The sequence below is a fragment of the Anarhichas minor genome, unplaced genomic scaffold, assembly GCF_050575085.1.
Source record: "Anarhichas minor isolate MPS153535 unplaced genomic scaffold, ASM5057508v1 ptg000136l, whole genome shotgun sequence".
Classification (NCBI taxonomy): domain Eukaryota; kingdom Metazoa; phylum Chordata; class Actinopteri; order Perciformes; family Anarhichadidae; genus Anarhichas; species Anarhichas minor.
This window is the reverse complement of record NW_027466582.1, coordinates 5956978-5979380: the sequence shown is the minus strand read 5'-3', so window position 1 is coordinate 5979380 and position 22403 is coordinate 5956978. Positions and strand designations below refer to the sequence as shown.

The window sequence follows — 22403 nt, the reverse complement described above, 5'->3', positions numbered from 1 at the left end:
TGTAGTGTATGGATTTAACACAGGACACAGGTGTACATCTTTACACAAGATGAATAGAATACATACTATACAAGACAAAGGTATGCTTATGCGTATGTTGTCGATTTCTTAGGCCCATGAAATATTTGAGTAATGGTTAAAGACTTTAACTCTAGAAACAGCAATGATCTTTTATACAGAAAAAAAGATTAGCGTGCTGTTACATCGCTTTCTACACATTCAGAAAACATCAAGGACAGAGGAGCCACAAAGCAGTTTGTCATTGCACTGGCACGGTTTTTTCAGTGTCTTTCAGAATAAAAGCCATGACATAATTGGGGAAAAGAACTGAGTGGAAAGCAAAGAAATGAACTGTAAAAACACAGACGGGGTGGGTCATAGCGAGAGGAGCCATGAAAGACACTTTCTGAAGTGTCTCTGCCGATGCACTATGCATAGAGGTTTTGATCTCATGAATGCCTACTGATCTTGCTGTGAGTTTTTACTTTTAAATCTTGCCATCACATCTTTTTACAATGTCTACACAGCTTGACTTGACCCGGTTAAAGTTATTCCTGTCTTGTTTGTAGTACGAGACATTTATTTGCTCCATTTCTGGCCTGGAATTGCACTTAGATAGCAAGGACTTCATAGGGGCAAATCTCGTATTGCAAGGTTAGATAATATAGCCAGGCTGGTTTAAGGATGTGCCAATGCTTTTCTCATGAGTTGATCTTTACAAAGATTTGAATAACTTGACCTACTAAGGGGGAAAGTGCCAGACCTCCCAGACTTGAATTTGATTCCAATACCACCAATAATGTTGCTTAGAAGACAATATAGAAACCAGATCTTCAACTTATCCTCCAAGACGTTTCTCATTCTTGTTCGTACATTGGATCTGAAAGGGTGGTATGCCGGTGGTCCACGGTCTGACTCTGGGTCAGTGCACAGCCTCACAAGGTGAACAACTGCCATTAAAGCCTCCACTAATGACTTATTGACCGAGCGCCACTGAGCATGCTCCATCCAGGGTGCTTCAAAGGTAGAGCTGGCAGGGCTCTGATGTGTTGTTGGATGGGACAAGACTGTTTGAAGTCAACTCTGCCTTGTCTTGCACTCAGGCACAGGCAGTATACAGTAAAAATAGGAAAAGCCAAGGAAACACAAGCCTTTGAGGTTGTACAGAAATCTTCGAGCTGAATGTTCTGTCATATAGCTGATGTACAGGAGAATTCTCCTTTGAAAAAGCTCTATATTTTGGGATGCATATATATTTTACGTGTCGCATTACTCTGTGCACAGTCCTGTTTTTGTGTATGTTTACCGAAAAATGTGTGTCTTTTCTTTCAGACTTGGTTCCATTTACATTAGAGCACTGTGTGTGTGTGTGTGTGTGTGTGTGTGTGTGAGAGAGAGAGTGTGTGTGTGTGCTTTATAGTGCTACTTATATCCCAGCCTGCTTTAGGAATGCAACCCGACCGTGACATATTGAGCCTTTCTGAAGACATTTCTCTCTCTCTTGTGTGCTGCCTTTGATGGAAGTGTGTCACAGACTTGAGATGCAGCCGTTTGATGTGGTCTGATGTGAATTGGGGAGGTGACCTGGGTGCAAACACAAATAAGCATGCACACACACACACAGACTAGCTAATTACCCACCCCCAGATGTTTAGTTTTGGGCTGCGTTGCAACCCTGGCACAGTGGGAATCCATATAATGAGACACCAACAAGGAAATAAGGTTACAAGAATTGACTTATTTATTAACTGGGCTCCTCTTAACCCCCCTGTTCCTTCTCATGTCTGAGCATTGTGAACAGTTTAGAACACTAGCTGGCCTCATGTTTGCTGTGTGGTAATTTGATTAAACAAGATGTAGGAATATGCAACATAGGGTTAGGGATAGCAACCACATATGGGCCGTTTGGACATTAGTAGTCAGCTGGTAGCCAAGCAGCTGAATGAGTCGGTAGTTGTGAAACACAAATTAATCAGCTGATGCGTTGGTCCATGTGTGACCGAGACCATGCCGTCCTCGCCAGAAAAAATGACAGCATTGGTAGTTTTGGCCTCATCAGAGTAAAAGACATTTGAAATGTTGCGGCTTCAAAATTCTTTGTAATGTCTATTGACATCCGCATCAATCACGACCCATCATGCTTTATGGGCCCAAGGCAACTGTAGAAGTCTTGTGATATCGGTCATATTGCCTACTGACTTTGAAAACGGGCTTTTCGGATGCAGAATCTGTGATATGTGTTATCAGTTATTTATCGCTTCATTTTTGCAAAACAAAATCCTCATGAATTAATTAGAGCATACTTCTTTCAACGCCTGACACATACAAACAGTTGTCTGGGACGTAACAGATGGCTGCGTTGCGATAGCAAATGATGACACCCAATTGTATGTAGACCATACTTACGCATGTCAAACAACACAGTGTGTGAATGTTGATTTACTCTCCGTCTCTGGTGGATTTAAAGTGTATCGTCTTCTTGGTAGGAAGGAAATCTTTTAATACAGTGATGCTAAAAATTGCAATGGCTTCAAAACTTCATGTTCAACCAGTTTTGACTGTAAATGTTTTAAGCGCAGTGAGCTAGAGGGGCAAGGAGAGAGGAGTTTTGTAGGATTGTCACCCTGCACGGCCTCCTTGGTCGAACAGAGGTGCCGACACACTGTAGCTCTTTCTGTTGAGCTGTCCACTTTAGATATAGATTGACATTCCCTCGTCAGAGACGGGCGCCTAAGCCCACAGATCGGGAGACAAAGACGTCAGTGTGTCCTCTATCGCTTTCTGTTCCTCCATCTCTGTAACTGTCTGTCTGTCTATTTCAAGTTTCATGTGCTTCCAGGGCACGGATATCGACGGATTGTTTTTCCCCACAAAGTGCTGAGTTTTCGAGAGACTGTCGCTTCCCATTTGCTATTTAATATTTCAGCGTGAGGTGTTTCCGGGTGCTGTTGCTACAGGCTCTGCTACAGGGATTGGGGCTTTGGTGACTTGCATGAAAAACAATGTGTATGCTGTATAGAGGCTGATGTGAAAAGGTTTGAATGAAAACTACGTTTCTGATGATAGTTGGGACACAATGACTTCTTTTTAGGTATTGCATCTTTACATCAACGACTGAGGCAAATCTAATTCATGTCCCAGGTCTATATGACTACTGATTGACTGCTGGCAATGTGTAGAAACATTGGAAATTATAATTTTTTTTTTTTTGACGAAAGCATGAACCTTATTTCTAGTCGATAACTGACGTAAGCACATTTTATCAGTGCTAACTAGCTAGCTAATTAAACTAATATTAGCTCCATGAGTTGAACACTGTCACTGGCTGACTTTTTAATCTTTATAACTAACTAATTGTAAAATGATAACCCTGTATAAAACGTGTTGAATATGCAATTGAAGACTGCATACAAGATATTGCTCTAAAATTGAGGCTAAAGCTGCATGTCCCAGTCAAAAAGATCTATCTATAAGACAGCGTTGTTCTTACTGTACTGCAGGGTAGAACCAGTTAATCCTTGCACCACAGGGAAAATACAGCGTTCAAATAAATGAAGTTTCTTATCAATTCCACCGTGATCCTTTTCATCCGCAGATCAATTCTACCTAATAATTTACGGCTCTCACTGTGTCTTGCTATAAGCATGACATTGCTTCCAACAGGAGCATTATGTGATTTAGATTTCCCTCCTTGATGTTAGAGCACGAGTAGGGTTTTGCCTCCCTTCCCTGAGAGAGCGCTGGAGTAATAGCAGCTGCTCAGTCCTGATTAGAGCCACCGTCCTTCCAGAGCCAGGCCCACACATCTCTGTCCTAGTTTCTCTTGCGCTCCTCCTCCTCCTCCTGATCTTCCTCTCTCTTCCTCACTATAGCTCCCCACCTGCTCCAAAAGTCATGCTCCAAGCTGCTGCTTAAGAATCACAAAATCACACTGCATATGATATTTTTTTCCAATTGTGGATCCTTGCGTCTTTTATCAAAACCCCTGTTGGTTGTCCACCCACACATAACTTATCCTACGGGAAGAGCTGCATTATTTTCATCTAAAAAAAAAAATCCACACATACATATACATCCACATGTGCACAGGCCCACGTAAGGTTCATCTTAGGAAAGAAATTTGTCTAGATTTGTTTTCCGAAACACCTACACACCCATAGACAGGCACAGCAGCTATGAGTCATAGCAAATGCTGGAACCCTGGCGAGGTATGTCCGAGTTGGAGGATCCCTATCCTGCAATAAACAACCAATAAAGCTCAGCTGAGTGTTGTACTTTTTAGGGTTTGCTTTTTTTTTTTGTATCACCAGGTTGTGGCTCCCGCAAAGGAAAAGACCAATTTGGAAGAGTTTGCTCAGATGTGCTGCGATTGTATGACCTTCCACATGTCACTGGGGCAGTTGCAAGCTGTACATTTTCTCTGCATGTGGGGTGTGTTTATGAATTAAAGGTCTCCCACATCTCAACCAAAGTGATGCACGTTATAGTTGCAGATAAAAGATACAGGCACATATATCTGTGTGTGCTGTTTTCTTCTTTTTTTTTTTTGGCAAAACGACAAAACAAAAGTGCTGATGTAATTTGGTTCAGTTAACTGCAGCAGTTACACAGCCCAGACAGCCAATGGTCAGTCTTTAGGTACAATTTATATTTTTCTTTCATTAAAAAATTTAAGATAAAACTGCACTATGTTCCATGACTCATTTCACACTTGGGAAAGATTTTAATAAACACAGTGTGGGAGTCCCAAGACAACAATGGGTTGGCAGGGTGGTATTGGCACATCCACAGTGATGGATTGTACATGAATAAAACGTATAATTTTAGCAGAAAATAAAAGGCAGGGAAAGCCCGATGAAGAAAACAAAAATAGCAACAAGCAAAGGAGAAACGGAAGAGGACGAAAGAAAGCAAGGAGAGGGAGGAGTGAGAGTAGCTTCCTGTCCCTCTCCCCTGGGCTGAGTACGAGCAGATTGTTCAGCCTGAGGTTGGACATGCTCAGGGGTTTTGTGAATGAAATGGACGCCTTGGCACTCTGCCCATACATTACGCAGCTAGATTTTCTCCTGTCTTCCTTCCCATCCCTTCTCCGCTGCCCTCTCTCCCCTCTATTCATCAGGAGACTTCCCAGACTGCAACATGTTGGAGTCCAGTTACCATCACTTAGCAACTCCCAGGAGTCCCCAGCTCTCTCTCTCTCTCTCTCTCTCTCTCTCTCTCTCTCTCTCTCTCTCTCAATTAAATTCAAATAAGCTTTAAATTAATGGTAAGATAGTGTTGTTGAAGCAGCATCTGTATGTTTTGTTTAGTCATGTGTTTGTACATTTTGAAACTAAAGTTTAATAGCAAAGACAAGATTAAGTAAAGTTAAGTAAAGTGTTAACTTTTCAAGTAATGTTTTCATGAATTGTATTTGTGTCTATAGAAATTTAAAAAAGAAAACTATCTTTTCCACTCTGACCATTACTTACTGCTACTTCTCAGTCAATTACTCAGCCCACATTTACAGGCAAAATCTCTCTCTCTCTCTCTCTCTCTCTCTCTCTCTCTCTCACACACACACACACACACACACACACACTCTCATCCTTTAGACTCTCATCCAAACAACCACAGATCGTCTCTTCTTCCTTCCTATCAAACTACCTAGCGAAACATGGCTCCAATCAGGTTTACAAGTGCCCTTATTCTTTCAGGTAGGAAGGTTTGCATGATATGAGTGTTTAAAGCTTTCCACTGAACTTGACTGCAGTCAGAAAACAAGGTGACTCATGCAGCAACGTATATCCTCATCAACGGCTCGTGTATCTTACGAAAAAGTTACAAATTTTCCGTCTTCACAGGAAGTAACTTAGTTAGGTTTAGGCAACAAAACTACTTAGTTCATTTTAGGGAAAGTCTTTTGTTTGACCCCTCCACCAAGTTGTAGGTTTTTGCGATCTTTATACTTCAATTACGTGGACTACATAAGAAATTGATTTTGTGGGATATTTACGAATTAGGCTACAACACTGGATGAGAACAGCTTGCATGCAATGGTGTGTGTAGAGGCGGCAAAGGGTGGTCTTTGTCATCCTGCAAAAGTGATTAGGTGCCACCCTGAAATCGTTAGTAATGATTGGCTCATAGCCATTTTTAGGATGTTCATCTCACGACGAGAAAGTATGAAGCACCTGTTAAAACTAACAAAGATAGTCACGGCACCCATCTTTAAATTGACCCTAACCTAAGAATTTATTGGAAGTGATGAAGCTACAGTAAGGAGGCAGTTAGCTTAGCTTAGCATAAAGACTCATACTCATATATATATATATATATATATATATATATTGATGTTTTGACAGTTGAATCTTGATTTGTGGCCAATTCAGCCATAGGTCACAGTCCAACATGTTTTATAATACAAAAGTACAACATTTGTACCTGTCAGACAGCGTATTTTTTTTACATACACCACAATCTTTAAACCATTCTATAAAAACACTACCAGCCCTCTTGTCATGCTGTCAATACATCATACATATTACACATCACAGCCCGATCCTTTCTACCCTAAGGCAGAGACAAGGAGATATAGCTGCTATCATATACCGTTCTTTTATCGATACGACAAGTATTACTGCATGAGGGATGTTTGCGTCTGCTCAAACAGCCAATCATTTACCCCTCGCACTGATAAAGTTCCCTAAGAGGGGGCAGAGGCCTAGATCGGGTGTCCGGAGGGGGGCTTAGCCCTGTCAGCATCCGATCTTTCCTGCATAGATTCATGGAAGAAAGGAAGGATTCCCAGGATACCTCTATCGATCTGGCCCCATCCCCCCACATCTCTTTTTTCCCCCTTCTATCCTCCATCTAACCAGCCCCCAGCCAAGACAGGTAGAGCAGACCCAGGAGTTCTCATCCTTGCTGAGCGTGTACGTGTGTGTTGTGTCTTGTTATTCGGCTTGTGCTTGTATGTTTGTGTGTGTGTGTGTGTGTGTGTGTTTTAAAGAGCTGGAAAGGCTGACACCATGAATCCAGGCTGCTGTCTCAGAGGATTTATATCATATTGTGTTAGCCAGTGTTTGGGTGATGAGAGGAAGCTGTTTATGGGGCTGAAATGCTGGAAAGGGCATGGAGAGATTTTCCTCCACCACAGCTTTGTGTGTGTGTGTGTTCCTCTAGGAAACTATGATGACTCTTAATTTTTTTCCTCATTGTCAGTAACTGTATCTCTCTCAGTCTGCTCTGCAGCCCTGCTGCACCAGTGCGTGTATGTGACCTTAAAGTACCCCGCATAGCTAAAGTATCTCTGGATTAGTTGTTATGGTGGCCACTTAATGTGCTTTCTCCCTCTCTGTCTGTCTCTATCTCCCCTCTCCTGCTCCTGCCAGCCTAACATTTTGATATGTCACAGCAGGTTTTGCTCAGCGGGCCTGTCAGTGACTAGCAGTTGGGGGCTCACACATATGCCTTCTGTCATTGGATCCCCTGAGGTTAGCATGGGATTCGGGGCTTTCCCATAGTAACACCGTCTGATGATGTGATGACTATTTGAAAGTGTGAATGTCTTTGTACGCATGTGTCCATGTCATTTTTTTGTGTGCATATGTTTTGCAAGTGTTTTTTGGTATTTGTGTTTTATGTGTAATGCATCAGTCGTGTGTGTGTCTGTGAGAGTGCGTGTTTTACCTGTCTTGTGGGGACATCAAGCTGATTACACAGTCGCATTGTGGGGACTCTCCTTCCTTTTGGGGACATAATGCACATCCCCATATTATAAATCATTACATTTTAGGGAGAATACTTGGATTAAAGTTAGGGTAAAGGTTAGGATTAGGCTGGTAGCGGTTATGGTTAGGGGTAGTCTGTCCCTGTGTGTTTTACTAAGTGTGTGTGTGTGTGTGTGTGTGTGTGTGTGTGTGTGTGTGTGTGTGTGTGTGTGTGTGTGTGTGTGTGTGTGCGCGTGTGTCCCTAAAAGCCTCAATAGTCACAGCACTATCACTTATGATGGATGGGGGGGACATATACTACATGTCAATAATGAGCTAGCTCGCTTTCCTCTCATACATTCACACCTTCTTCTTAGAGGAGAAGCACTCCTATCTTTCAAATTAGCACAATATGTGACAAATCTTCCTCTCCAGTCGGTACGCAGTGTGAAAATAGGGCAGTTTTGAGGCTGCTGCGTGTGGGAGCTTTCCGCATTTTCCCGAGGGTATATTCCCTAAAGAGGAAGATTAATATATCAATGGATGACTTGATCATAGTCAAACATAAGAATGTGCTGGTGTGTGTGTGTGTGTGTGTGTGTGTGTGTGCATGTGTTTGTGCGCAGTACTAGGGAGCCGCCTCCTTTATTTGCATGTCTGGAGCGAACATCTATCATCATCATCAAGGCGCTGCAAAACAGTGAGGCAGACAGGCGCCGCCGACGCTCTCGGGAGAGAGACTGAACACACTTTCAAACCTTTACTGCAGCGTTATCAAACGTTTCCTAAATGCCTTCACCTCGGGGGAAACGCACACGCATGCACAGATGCAAACAGACAGATTCTGTTTCATGTCATTTTTGACTGTGCTTTCCCATCATTCACCTTGTCACACAGAGACCCCATCGTAAAGACTTAATATGAGAACACCTGAGGAAACATCAAGCGCTAAGTAAAAATAATAATTCTACAGACACAGAATCCTCCTCATTAAAAGGTTATTTTCCTTCATCGACAGCATTTTTATTTATTTATTTATTTTAATGCTGATGGCCAGAGTGGCTCAATCCATTTTTTTGGAGCCAGAGGGGATTGCTGTATTAGAGATGAGAGGGGAGCGCTGAAATGGTACGGCCTGATAGATAGAGGAGCGAGAGACAGTGTGTGAGCGGAATAGTAAAAAGAGCCCCCGAGACGATGGGGGGGGGGGGGGGGGGGGGGCATGGTGGGGGGAAGGGAGCGGGAGTGAAGGAGGGAGGAGTGTGGTGGAGTGGAGGCACAGAGCCAGAAAATTGCATTGCGTGCTCGGTGATTAGTTTACCTCCTGGGTCTCATTCTCTCTCACTCCCCTCCTCTCACTCTCCTCTCACTCCCCAGGTTCCTTTATACCTCTAGTAGCGTTTCCTTGTGTCTTTGTCTTGCCACTTTCTCTGCCTTTCGCGTCTCTCCACTTCCTCTGTCACTAGATCACACTGTCACTTCTCTCTATTCTCTCCTTCTCTCGCCTACTCTCCTTCACTTTCTTGGCGGTTATCTCCACTGCCTCTCCTCTCTATCTCTGTCCCCCCCCCCTCTCCACACCACCACCACCCTCTCTTCCTCCTTGTGTGCTGACTTGGCTCTCGCCTTCCATTCTTGTGTTGTCTGCGGGGCTTGAAAAATGCATATTGCCACCTAACCTGCCAGCAAGCCCATCCAACCTTGAAAAAACCCACACACATACATTCATATTATGTATTTTTGGTTATGTGATAGTGACGGTAAGAACTGACAGGCACAAAGTAGATTCACACTGAGAGCTTTCAATCAGTATGTAAGACAGGGATGCATTTTAACACCATAAACCAGCCCTGCTAATTATTGTCCTAAGAGCAATAAACATCAGCTTCAAGTCTCTCGCACAGTACAACAGAAGTGCTGACATTGAATGCAAGCCAGCCTGCACACGGCTCTTTTTGGTTTGCTGCTCTTTGAAAAGCAAGTGGGTCAAGCCTTTTCTTCATAATCCGTACATAATCTGGCCCTTCCTCTAGTTGAAGAGCGTGCCACAAAAACAGTACAGGAGGGGTGGGGCGAGGGAGGGTGATAGACAGACAGCAAGGAACGGGAAGGAAGAAAGAGGGATTTCACTTCAGGCTGTCGGGGGTTTTCTCTCTCCAAAGAAAGCAATTTAAGGAAGCAGAAGGCCACAGAGTAACAAATTGCTCTGCTGTAATAACCATTTAGCCCAATATTTAAGATCATTCTGTCAATTTGTTGGAGTGGCAGGGGAAGTCAGAGCAGAATGTTTTTTTTGTGTGTATGTGTGTGTGTGTGCGCCTCAGGTAAAAACTCCACAGTGCATTTGTTATGAGGAGCTGTGAAATCAGCTGTAACGTGCTGTGTGTTTGAGAAGGTAATTCAGAAATATCACTGCAGCTGACAAGCTAACCTTTCAAACACAAACAACAAATCAAGATGCTTTTGCCTGCCATGTCCTGGAAAAATTCAAATAAAAAAGAAATGAATATGAGAGTGCATATCCCATGCATGCAGCGGGTGAGAAGCAGCTGAAATTGTTAATTTCACATCAAACATTTCATTTTCTCTACGTGTTTTAGCGCTGAAACTATTAGTTGTTTTGAGAATCAATTCATCAATTCATTTTTCAAGCAATATGCTGGACAGTCCAGAATTCCAGCTTCTCAATTGTAATGATTTGCCGCTTTACTTTACTGATATTAAACTGAATATATTTAGATTTTGGACTGATTGTCAGACAAAACAAGACATGTGAAGACATCACCCAGGGCTTTAGGAAACAGTAAATCTGCGGTTTTGAAAAATGTGCAGTGCTAGACTTTTTGTTCTGTCAATGAAAATAGATTCAAGCCTATTATATTGTGTTCACAGTTCTTATATCTGAAGCTTTCAGCTTCCGCCACCTTTTTTCAATGAATACAATGTTAAATCTCTGTGTAATCTGTTAGTCAGAGGCACATTATGTCATTTTAATTCTAACTTTTGAATCAAATCAATCATTTAATTCAGCTTGCCCTTCATTTGATTACCAGCTGGATAAAGTGCAGCCCCATCGCTGTTGATAGCTGGCAATGCCCAGCTGAAGTGATCAATAGCATTCTGTATCTGAAAGGCAAGACGACATCCCTTCTCTTTAGCACTGATACAGGATCTGCACCTCCTTATCCGCATCAGGCTTGAGTCCATTATCGGAGAGTGACCCCCAACTTATCTTTGATCAGCCTGAATCTCTGTCTGTCGTCCATCTAAAGGAGGAGCGGCCTTGATCATGTGCCTTGAGTATACTTCTTCCCCTCTTGCTCCCGTTTCTTCTCCTCCTCCTTCATCCACTTTCATCTTTTATATCCTTTCCTCCTGTTTATTCTTTTACTCTCTGCTTTCTACTCGTCTTAGTGGTGTCACGTGATCACAGTGCAATGAGTTGGGGGGTACCTGAGGACTGTAGCTAATGGTGACAAATGACTGGTGTGCAGAGAGGAAAAGAGAATAGCAGATGAGAGGAGAGCGACTATAGGGTCAGTGTGCTCTGTGCACAGATAGAGAAAGCTTTTTGACACAGAGAAAAAGATCAAAACATCTACAGCCAGTAGACCGTTAGCTTAGCTTAGCATTAAGAGCACAGCAAGCCTGGAGTATTGTTGTCACAGATAAGTTTCCAGGTAGTGGAAACTCCAGGAAGTCACACAATAGTCTGTAAATCAACAATGTGTTGTCTATCTAACTTTTAACTTCACCATCTCTAGTGATGCGGTGTTATTGACCTGAAAAGATTAGGAACACTGGGCATCAGACAAAAGAGACGCACACCTTTGGCACGTGATAAAATTGTAGTACTCTGTGTTTTGTGGGCACTGTTCTTGTCATGTTTTTTACTATGCATGTCATTTCTTATACAACTCAATAAAGTATCATGAAAAAGGTAAATCATGACAGTAAATTAATGAATAAATCCGTCCTTCTAACAGATCACATGGAATGATGTATATGTTTGATGTGTTATAATTACAGTAATAATATTTAGTCAAGACGTCAGAGGTGGTTAACCAGTACACACTCCGAGAACTGACAGGGTGGAGCAGACTTGACACAGCATCTCTCATCTCGGCTTGCCGCTTCCCATCGCTTTCAGCTTGCATCATGTCAGCGTGATCTCCATTCAACATTCCAGCAGCTCTCGGTGTAGCGATCGCCCAAAGGCACTGGTCACAGATCGCTGTGTGTTTGTATGTGAGTGTATCTGACTCGCCTGTGGGACTCAGATCTCAACTCAGTCAGCCTTTCATCCAGGGCTCTTCACCGCCATAAGGAGGAGAGAGACATATCTGATGCAGGATCAGTGGTACACGGTTAAAGGGGAAGCACAAACGAGCCACAAAGTGTTTCTGGAAGGTGCAGAAATCCCTCGTCTTGACGTACAGAAACGCATTTTTTGAAAGCACTTTTGTTATATTTTGTATTTTCTTACATTTGCGAATGATGAAATCACAACAGTGACATCCCTGTCTTTCTTTCAGTGCAACTACTTTTCATTCACTGTAAATGTGAGACAACCTGCTGAACTATCCTTGAGCAAGAATCCCTATAAGTGTTTCTGTAGGTCAGTGGTTCCCAAACTTTTTCTGTCAAGACCCCCTTTGATGATATAGGAACATTGGACGACCCCCCCCCCCCCCGCAACCCGACCCCAAATTTGTCTTGGTTTTTAATGAATTGCATTATAATGCATGAACTGTATAAAATATTTTTGCGCTTTAGACCAGTCACAAATCTGTCCATCTTTGTACATACTTCCTTCTCTTATCTTTATCTTTCTCTGTCGCTCCGTATCTTTCTCGCTCTGTGTCGCTGTGTGTCTCTCTCTCGTTCGCGCTCCCTCACTCTCTCTCTCCCTCGCTCGTTCGCGCTCTCTCGCTCGGGCGCGCGCTCGCTCTCGCTCTCGCTGGTTTTGCCACAGTCGGTCTGTGACATGAGCCGCTCTGGTGGCGTGGTTGGAACACAGTGCATGTCACGTCGGTTATTTTATATTGTTTTACCGGTGTATGTGTGCGTCTGTGTGTGTGGGTTGGTGATGAAGCCGCGACCCCCCTGTAGTACCACCGCGCCCCCCCTAGGGGTCGCGACCCCCACTTTGGGAACCACTGCTGTAGGTGAACTGCTGACCTGACAACGGCTTGAGTGAAAAGATGACTTTTCTCCTTCAAAAATCACTAGAAATATTACTACTATATAGACAGCCCTCTGTCCCTTACATACTTTCATAGCAAGCCACAACAATGTTTGCTTCACATACATGCCGTGTCTATAGGCTGCATAGGAGCATATAAGAGGGCAATGCTGTGTGTGTGAGTATGATTGCTAATTCATAATTCGAGTAATTTCCACTAAAAGAATGGGAAGTTAAACTTAGAGCAGCTTTTCACCTCTAAACACCTGGCAGCCTGCTTTCTCTGAAGCATGCTGACTCCTTCAGGCAGGCAGAGGGCTGTGCAGAGAGAGAATAATTGAGAAATAAATTGATCGTTATCATCATCAGCCAGAGACACGCTAGAATCCTATAAGGTTATACGGGCAGACTTTAAAAGCAATGTGCATCCACTAGATTAGAAATGATAAAGGTAACTCAGGTAGGACCAAAAGGCTTGAGAAATCTGACCTCAGCTTCCAGATGAATATGCAGTAGGGGTTGATTATTGAAACAATTTTCCCTACACAACGTAAAAAAAAGGTTGCATTCATGATGGGATTGCCGATGTAGGCAATAAGAGGAAAAAGCACCGAAAGGGTGGAGACAGAGCCAGACGGTAGCGAGGAAACAGAATGGTCATGTACAGGCAGCATCTCACACACAGCCACACACACACACACACACACACACACACACACCCTCCACCGCTTTCCTCATAAAAAAAAAAAACAGTATCGAAGAAGAAGAAAAAAAAAATTCAGCACACAGAAATTGAATTCTGTCTTGGAAGCGAGGCGTGGTGTTCGAGTCATGAAAAAGAGGGAGAGACACAGAGAAGCCAAGAGAGGGAGAGGTATTTAAATCTCATTGAGAGTCGATGTGCGGCCCCTCGGTGGGACTCAGGGTGGGACTCATTGCAGCTGGCGTTGCCTCCACCTTAATCACACACACATACACACTTTTCATAACCCTCAGGCCTTGCGTATGTTGTGTGTCCCCCGTGCTTAGCGTTCTGCCGGGTTCCACCTGTTAACAGACGATGCGCAAGCTCTGCTTCATGCTGTTGTATAATGTTACTTGTGATCTCCTTATGAATCAGCTTATGCCAAGATATGAATGCAGTCTGAGCTGCTGAGCCTTCCTACGAGCATGACTTAGAAGACAGATGCTGTTAAACTTGGCTAGGTCTGTGTGTGTGTGTGTGTGTGTGTGTGTGTGTGATCCTTCTAACCACCCACTCAAGGGATTAGTGTAATGGTGGTTGGATGACTCATCGGTCAATGACTTTGGAGGAGAGGGAGGGACGACATGCCAAGTCGTCACCCACATGCTGTGTGTTTGTTTCCACCTGTCCCTCACTGTGGCTCCACCTTGGATCTCGAAATGTCATTCACATCTGCAGTTTCATATCTTACAGCAACTTTGATAAAGTCAATTTCAAATGTAGCCAAATCTGGGGGAAGGGGGGGGGGGTGTTAATGGCTGCCTGTGTCTCGACAGTAGTGGCAGACGGCTGATCTTGGAACACGACCCCGGCACAGCGTCGAGCTGTTAGGCCATGCGCACGCTGCTTAACGAGCCATGAGCAATTGCCATGATCTCGCCACAAATAATTCATGAGGAGCCCTGTAGAGGAGCTATGGAGCTGAAAGGGGGGGGGGGGGGGGGGGGGGGGGGGGGGGCTAAGTGATGCCAGGGTGGGAGGCAAGAGGAGGAAGGCAGAGAGGGATCCATCTGAGAAATGTGTCTGCAATAGAAAGGAAATCCCCCATTACCTATCACACTGACAAGTATGCTTGCTAGTGTGTGTGTGTGTGTGTGTGTGTGTGTGTGTGTGTGTGTGTGTGTGTGTGTGTGTGTTTGTGTGTTTGTGTGTGCTTATTTTTAGACAGCCATTTGTGTTACTACAACTGAAAAAAGGCACAGTGGGAGTGTTAACAGTGTGCATCACAATAGCGGGATGTGTGTGAGATTGTTGCGAAGGCATGCGCTATGTGTGTGTGTGTGTGTGTGTGTGTGTGTGTGTGTGTGTGTGTGTGTGTTGGAGACGTGATGGAGTGAGTTCAGATTTTTCTGACACCCAAAATGTTCAACTGTACAAGAAGTTTTGTTTTGTTTTTTTGCTGAAACCAAGGGAAGCTGAACTAATAAAGTGTACTATCAGAGAGTAAAGGGGTGAATGTGTAACAGTCAGAACCCGGTTACTTTTTTGTGGTTGAATGTCACAGCTGAAGTGTGAATTATTACACATATGGCAATATGTCAGTTGGAAATGAACGATAGGCCATAGTGTTAAACAAAATCCAAGTGAGCACCACTACTGAATACCAGACCAGATATCCACAGCTTGTTATATATCGATCAAGGCGATTCAGTCGGAAACTCTAGGAATGGCATTGTCAGTTTGTTCGTGAAATATTTAAGAAACTATTGATGCATTGCTATGAAATTTGGTACAGACACCCATGTCGCGAAGAGGATTGACTATAGTGATTCCCTGACTTTTCATTTCGCGCCACATTTCGGTCGAACTTTTCACTTATCCTGTGAAATATCTCAACATCTTTTGGATGGATTGGTGCAAAATTCTGGAATTTTACTTTAGTGCCACTATGACGTTCACATCGGTGGTTTTGAGCTAACTGGCAATAAAGTACAGGATAAATACAGGATGCATTTTAAGCTAGTTTAAGCTATACATGTCACAATTTGCATTTGTATAATAATGTCTTTACACCTGCTAAACATAAGCATGTTAGCATGCTGTCATTAGCCTTTAGCTCAAAGCACTGCTGCCTCACAGAGATGCTAACATGGCTGTAGAGTCTTGTTTTTTCAAAGCGAGACAGCTACGGGGACCGAGAATATTGCTGTTTCTGACGGAGGCACTACAGACCAGTGAGACGTATCGGTGGAACACACAGACTAATGGAAATTGGGATATGGAGACAAAGGGCCTGTGTATAGGTCTCTGTGGCATGTCATTAGTGAGGGAGAGGGGTTGACTTGCTCCATCTGACATTTACCAGTCCAACTGAAAATGTCACGGAATGCCAGCCTTTACATCTGGATATAATGGTGCCTCTTATACAGCCCAGAGCTATTGATCCCAAAAAAAACCTTCTGTCTATTTTGCCCCCTCTCTTGTTCCCCCTGCCCACTATCCCGAGAAAAACCACCATCCCTGTGCTCCTAAACTCCGTCACCCAGACCTTTCAAGTCTCCACACTAATGTTGTGGCTACAGTTGCTGTGTGTGGACGTTTTTGTTAATTTCTCCAGTTTCCTTCCCACCTCGAGGGTCTTTTCAGGTTAGTTGCTTGACCGACTGACTGACTGACTGGCTGGCTGAGTGGACCACGTAGAGGTTTGCCAACTTTGTCAGAAAAAGAAAAGGGACGCAGAGGGAGCTTTGTTGTGGGCCGGAAAGAAAAAGACAGATCCAATTTAGTTTCCTCGTGTGTGTGCTCAGACTCGTCTTATTTACCGTTAAATGTTGCATTCATCTTTTTTGTGTGATCTCTAACCAAAACATGCTGCTTTTCTTGGCCATGAAATATAAAACCAGATGTATTTCATATTGCCATTATCACATTTCACTAAAGGTCTAGTGAGTGGTGCATTGGATGTAGGGAGAATAGGAAGTGGTTCAATCTTGCCAAAACAATAACCAAAAGCAATCAGACCCTACTAGACGATGCATTCTTTACAGAGCACTGCTCTCAACCTCATTTCAAATTAAACAGTAATCTCTTCTCCAATAGCTAATGTAGAAGCTAATTATGTTGAAAACCACTCACTAGCATTTTCTGTCATTGTTTGCGATGCTGCAGTGCATTTGTGTCTCACTTTTAGGAACTGTATTTAGATCCATGGCCTCTCAATTTGTTTCGGGGAGTGTTTCTGTCTAGTCTATTTCTGTCCTTGCTACACTATTGTCCTCGGTTGACTGCCTTCACATCAAGTGCTGGATTTATTTGGCCACTCTGCCAGCTCAGGCAGATAGGCCCCGCAGCTATACCACCCAATACGCAACGGCTGAATCCACTGTTAAGATAACTATAAACCACTATAATTGTCATACTTGTTTAGGAGATGTGCTCTCTGGGTTAACATGTTTGAAGGGCCGTAGTTGTTTACAGATTGGAGAGGATAAAACCCTGCCAGACTGCAGTTTTCCTTCTTTTTATTACCGTGCATTATAAAGCTTGCAGTGTGATATTCCTGTTCAAAGCTTCAGTCCGCTCAATGTTTTCCTCATTGTCTTCTTCCACGCACGTTGATTGGCGGTTGTTACATTCAAAATCCATACTCAAAGAAGATTACGATCTTAATGAGCTATATCACAGCCTTCGGGCATATTACATTTTTTCCCCAGCAGTACACAATGCCATGAAAGCAGTGGTACAGCTTTCATGGCAACGGGGAGCTTGATTCAATTAGCTGCCACTCCTCAGCTGCATTACTGTACCTACCGTCTCCCCGGCATCACCACAGTCACTTCATCGTTATGAAACCCCATAGGTCATGGAAAAAGCAGGTCCAGCTGACAATATGAGTCATGTGGTGAACTTAAGTTAATGATCATTGCCATGCTTGTATATGCACCCTATAACAGGTTCAATAACCACCTTCAGAAGCCAAAGAGATGCTTGTAAAATGTTTTACATTTTGTCATTGCTGCACCAGTAACAATCTAGACTCCTCATGAATGCAGATTGCTATATTTGAATGTGCATTAAGTAAGTGTAGCTAGAGTATGTATGTAGAGTATGCCCTCTAGTCTTGTCCAAACTCAACCGTGTGCAAGTGTTCTGAACTGTGTATTATGGATTTCTTTTGGTAGCAGAGACGTAATACTTATTTTAACGTGAGTGTCCTTGTACCTTTGTATCAACACGGTGAAATATTCGTTATTGCATTGTCTAACGGTTTGTCCTTCCTCCCTCTGTAGGTACATCCGCACCATGTACCTCGGTATACAAAGTCACCGGCAGAAGGAGAACCAGCGGCGTTTTTACTGGGCTATGATGTACGAGTATGCCGATGTCAACATGCTGCGACTTCTAGAGACCTTCTTAGAAAGTGCCCCTCAGCTGGTGCTGCAGCTCTGCATCATGATCCAGAGCAACAAGGCTGAGTGGCTGCAGTGTAAGGGCTTCCCTAAGGCTCTGGAGTCTAATTCTGTTTCAGTGTAGTCTCTCATATCCTTTATTTTTTATTTTTTGCATTATGTCATACAGTGATTGCCGCATGAAGCCAAGAATCTTCCGCATTTTACACCTGACAATCCATTTTCCGTGAAGTTCCCATATCACGTTATTTACAGTGTACCTTTGTATCCAGTCTCCAACATTCATCACTCTCTTGTTATCGAAACCTCTTTTACAATTCTAGTTTCCTCATGCAAGCTCCCCAAGGAAGGCAGTTCAATCATAACAAGTGATACCTTCCCTGTCTGTGTGTCTAAAGCAATGGCATCAATACATTTGCTAAGAAGCCACATGCTGCTGTTCTGCAGATAATCCTCTATCATTTTTCATGCAGCAGGTTACTGCTCTGACATATCTGCTGTCTCTACTATTATTATTCTTCTTAAGGAAACTGATATTGGTGCTCTAAATGGAGAGCATGTTGACTGAATGACCTATGATGATCTTGGTAATAATGTGGCATTCTAAAATGTGATGGATTGCTGCGGCTGAAATAAAATATACTGTATACAGTAAGTTGAATGGCAGCCAAGTCAAGATAAAACTATAAGTATTTGGGCGATGCTTTAAAAGGAAGCTGGATTTTTCTTGCAATTTCTGATGTTTTTAGAACCATCTCACAGCTTTTGTCAGTATCAGTCTTGCCATTCTTACTCTTTCTCTCTCTGTCTGTATTCCCAGGTGTTTCTGCCATTTCCTCCCTTCTGTCCCTGGCCTGGGTGCTAGCCTCTTACCACAAACTCCTGCGTGATTCACGTGACGACAAGAAGAGCATGAGTTACAGAGGCGCCCTGGTGCATCTGTTCTGGCGCCTCTTTACCATCTCCTCACGGGTGCTCTCCCTCGCTCTATTTGCCTCGGTTTTCCACATCTACTTTGGCATTTTTGTGGTGCTCCATTGGTGTGCCATGGCTTTCTGGGTCATCCATGGCGGCACAGACTTCTGCATGTCCAAGTGGGAGGAGGTACTGTTCAACATGGTGGTGGGCGTGGTCTATGTCTTCTGTTGGTTCAATGTACGTGCGGGCCGGACACGGTACAGAATGGTGGCCTATTACACACTAGTACTGTTAGAGAATGCCATCCTTAGTCTCCTTTGGTATGCGTACCGTGACCCAGTCACCACTGACGCCTATGCCTCTTTTGCCCTCTGTGGTGTCTTCCTGTGCTTTGCTTCAGGTGTGGCCTGTATGGTTCTCTATTACGGGGTTCTTCACCCTATGGGACCCCGGTTGAGGGTGCTGGCCAGCTCCTGCTGTGCTGAGCTTCTGTGGGGCCTTCCATTACCCCCCGAAGCCGAGCCCATGGCTCCCACACCGGGGCACCGTGGCTCTCAGGCCACCCCCACACGGGGTATGGCAGGGGAACACGAGGATTCAGACGAAACACCCACGGACACCTGCCTTCCGGTTTTCCAGGTGAGGTCCACAGAGCCCGTGGATGCAGCTGGCAGGCCCATCCAGCCTGAGGGTCCGCTCATCAAGATAGACATGCCCAGAAAACGCTACCCAGCCTGGGATGCACACTTTGTGGATCGGCGCCTGCGCAGGACCATAAATGTGCTGCAGTACATTAGCCCTAATGCGGTGGGCATCAGGTATAGGGACGGTCCGCTTCTTTATGAACTCCTGCAGTATGAATCCTCCCTCTGAAGGCTTCTTCTCCCACAGCTCTGTCGCCTCCTCTTACACAGTACGATGCACATGCGTTCCTTTCTTTCACTCTGCTCTTCCTCCTCTCCAGATATTATCTCTTTCCATTTGACACTCGGCTCTCTCCTTCTCCCCCTTCTAATCATTCAATTTTCCTGCAGGAGATGTGTGTTTGTCAACCCGAAAATCTGTCAAGACAGTCTAAACACACAGTCATGATTTATTTTTGGAAAATACATCCCGTACAGAGAGAAAATAATGAACCTACGGTATCTCATGCGATATAAACAGAAGTATCATATGAATCCCTCTACATTGATAGAGGAGGGTTCTGTATGAGTGTGTAGATAACATATGAATGTTCCATTATGAAATGTGTTTAATGCATTATACTGTATTGGTGATTCAATCTGTGAATACTTGTGAAGGGCATATTGTATGTCCCTGTGACATGGGACTGGCGCAAAGCCTGATGGGAATGATGGAGGAGAGTCTCAGAGGGGACAGGTCTTTGCACATCCCAACATTTACTGCCATTATTAATGTTAATTATTGAAATGTATGATAATGTTTACCAAGTCCTTAGCCTGCAAGCACTGACAATTCGTATCATGACCCTGTAAATTACAGAAGGGACACAATCAAAGATGTTTCAAAGAGAAGCACTTCAAAATGGATTTTCCCCTCTGTGAGCTTATGTGGCTCAAGTGTATCCTGGCTGTTCTATTTTTGTTCAAAATTCTACATCGTAATCGCATCATGTATGGAGGAAAAAAGAAGGACATTGACCTTCAATCAGTTCCACCCACACATTCAATTTTTACAGTTCAGACTGCCCTCCGGTGGAGGCAAGCTGTAACAGCCTTACTTAGTCATCTTTGCCCGAACAGCACAAAGTTTTAAGATTTACCACCTGAGATGAGAAAAAAAAAAAACACAATGAAAGGAATGTAGAATGTAGTTGAAATGAGCACAACATTTTCTAAATTGGTGGGTAGAAAATAATAATAAAAAACATTCCAAAGACCTTTTTTTTTTTTTTTTGAAAGATTGTAAGTCTAGTAAGGAGTAGAAGGGTACAAATGTGTTTTAACACACATTTTGGTTTGAAGTGCAAAGACAGCCTTCAAGGAATCCTCCACCATTCCCTTCTGAATCCTAGAAAGTAATCCCTTATACAACCTCCCTATTTTGATTTGTTATCAACAAATGTTTTAGGTTGATCAATATATCCTTATTGGGTGCAAAGGCGTGTAATAAGTTCTTGAAAAAAAAAATATGACAAGTCTGAGAAGATATTTCTATGCTATTATACTTCAGTACGTATTTGTGTCCACATTTATAGTCATTGACATAACTATATTTTGCCAGAACACACACTTTTTTTACATAACAAAAAAAAATGTTGTGCAGTGTTAAAAGGTATACTCCTCACAGAGCAACTGTTCTGGCACCTGCTAGCGCAGTTCAAACAAAAGCCAAATCGCATCTTACAGTACTGTCTTTCCAATCTATCTGCCCCCCTTGAACCAGTAGAATGAGTCCCTGCAAAACGTGTGCCATCCATCGGCCTGCCGTGCGGCAGTTATACACTGATATACATCTCTCATACTGAACCTGCGTGAGCTCTCCGCTACAGATACCCACGGGACGACCGTTGTATTCAAGACAAAAATGAAATAAAATCTAAAGAAAACACGCCTAGTAAGTCAAAGGAACTTGACGATAATTACCAGAGGGCTACTGAACAAGTCATGAGAAGAAAATAATGAATGCATTTCATACTCAAATTGTATCTATTTACTCAATGATCCATCCGTATATATAACGTGTGTTTTTTTTTAACACACACTTGGGCATGACTTTGGTATAAGGCATTAGTCAAAAAAAAATGCACCCAACAAGGGATGCCCAAGAGCCCTACATGAAACAGAGATTCCTTTCTCCTGGCTCACTGGCTGTCTGCTTAGCTGTGGCCACATGTGCCTGCTAACATCGTACTGTAAGAAGCGGATGCCATGTAAGTCCAGGTCAAAGGTGAGAGGGGTTTTTTGCCAGGGTTGGAAAAGAACATCAGGGCAGATCGTGATAAAGGGCCTGACTTGTGTATGATTCCTTGTATGCTTGTGTGAAAAAGATCGGTGTTTACCTCTCTCTCTAGCACGTGCTGTGATAACTACGGTATGTATTAGGGGATCTGAGTGTGCCTGCATGGTGTACGCATGCTTGTCTTGTGTGTCTCCTCAGCCCTTTACCACAGTTCTGTTCTCTCGCCGATTGTTCGGCTCCATCCCTGGTTGCTGCTCCGCCCTCTTCCCCATCTCTTCGGTGCTGGGCCTTGGCGCACTCCTGTGAAACACTCTCACACTCTCTGGTAACTGAACAACGGGGGTTGAGGGTGAACAACTGGAGATCCTGACATGAGAACATGCAATGAGGTACACTGCCATAACCGAGAGCTTCAACATCCAGGGTCTGCCACCCTTCAGCTTAAAAGTGATGTTCAGCCCTGAGTAATTGAGTAACTGTTTGGTCAGCTGAAGTGGAGCAAACATCCAACACACCATATGTATAGATATACATGAGTATGCAAACAACCAACTTGTTCATTGTTTACCATAGTAGCCAGAGTAGTACCTCTC

The 22403-nt window shown here is 43.6% G+C and overlaps 1 protein-coding gene across 1 annotated transcript in view; it reads left to right on the top strand.

The window, feature by feature from the left end:
- Positions 1-19761, top strand: part of xkr6b (XK, Kell blood group complex subunit-related family, member 6b) — a 41209-nt gene extending 21448 nt beyond the window's left edge. The window contains exons 2-3 of the mRNA XM_076084707.1: positions 17851-18047; positions 18791-19761. Of these exons, the coding sequence (XP_075940822.1) occupies positions 17851-18047; positions 18791-19761 (1168 nt within the window). The remainder of the gene's footprint in view (positions 1-17850; positions 18048-18790) is intronic.
- The last annotated feature ends 2642 nt before the right edge of the window (positions 19762-22403 follow it).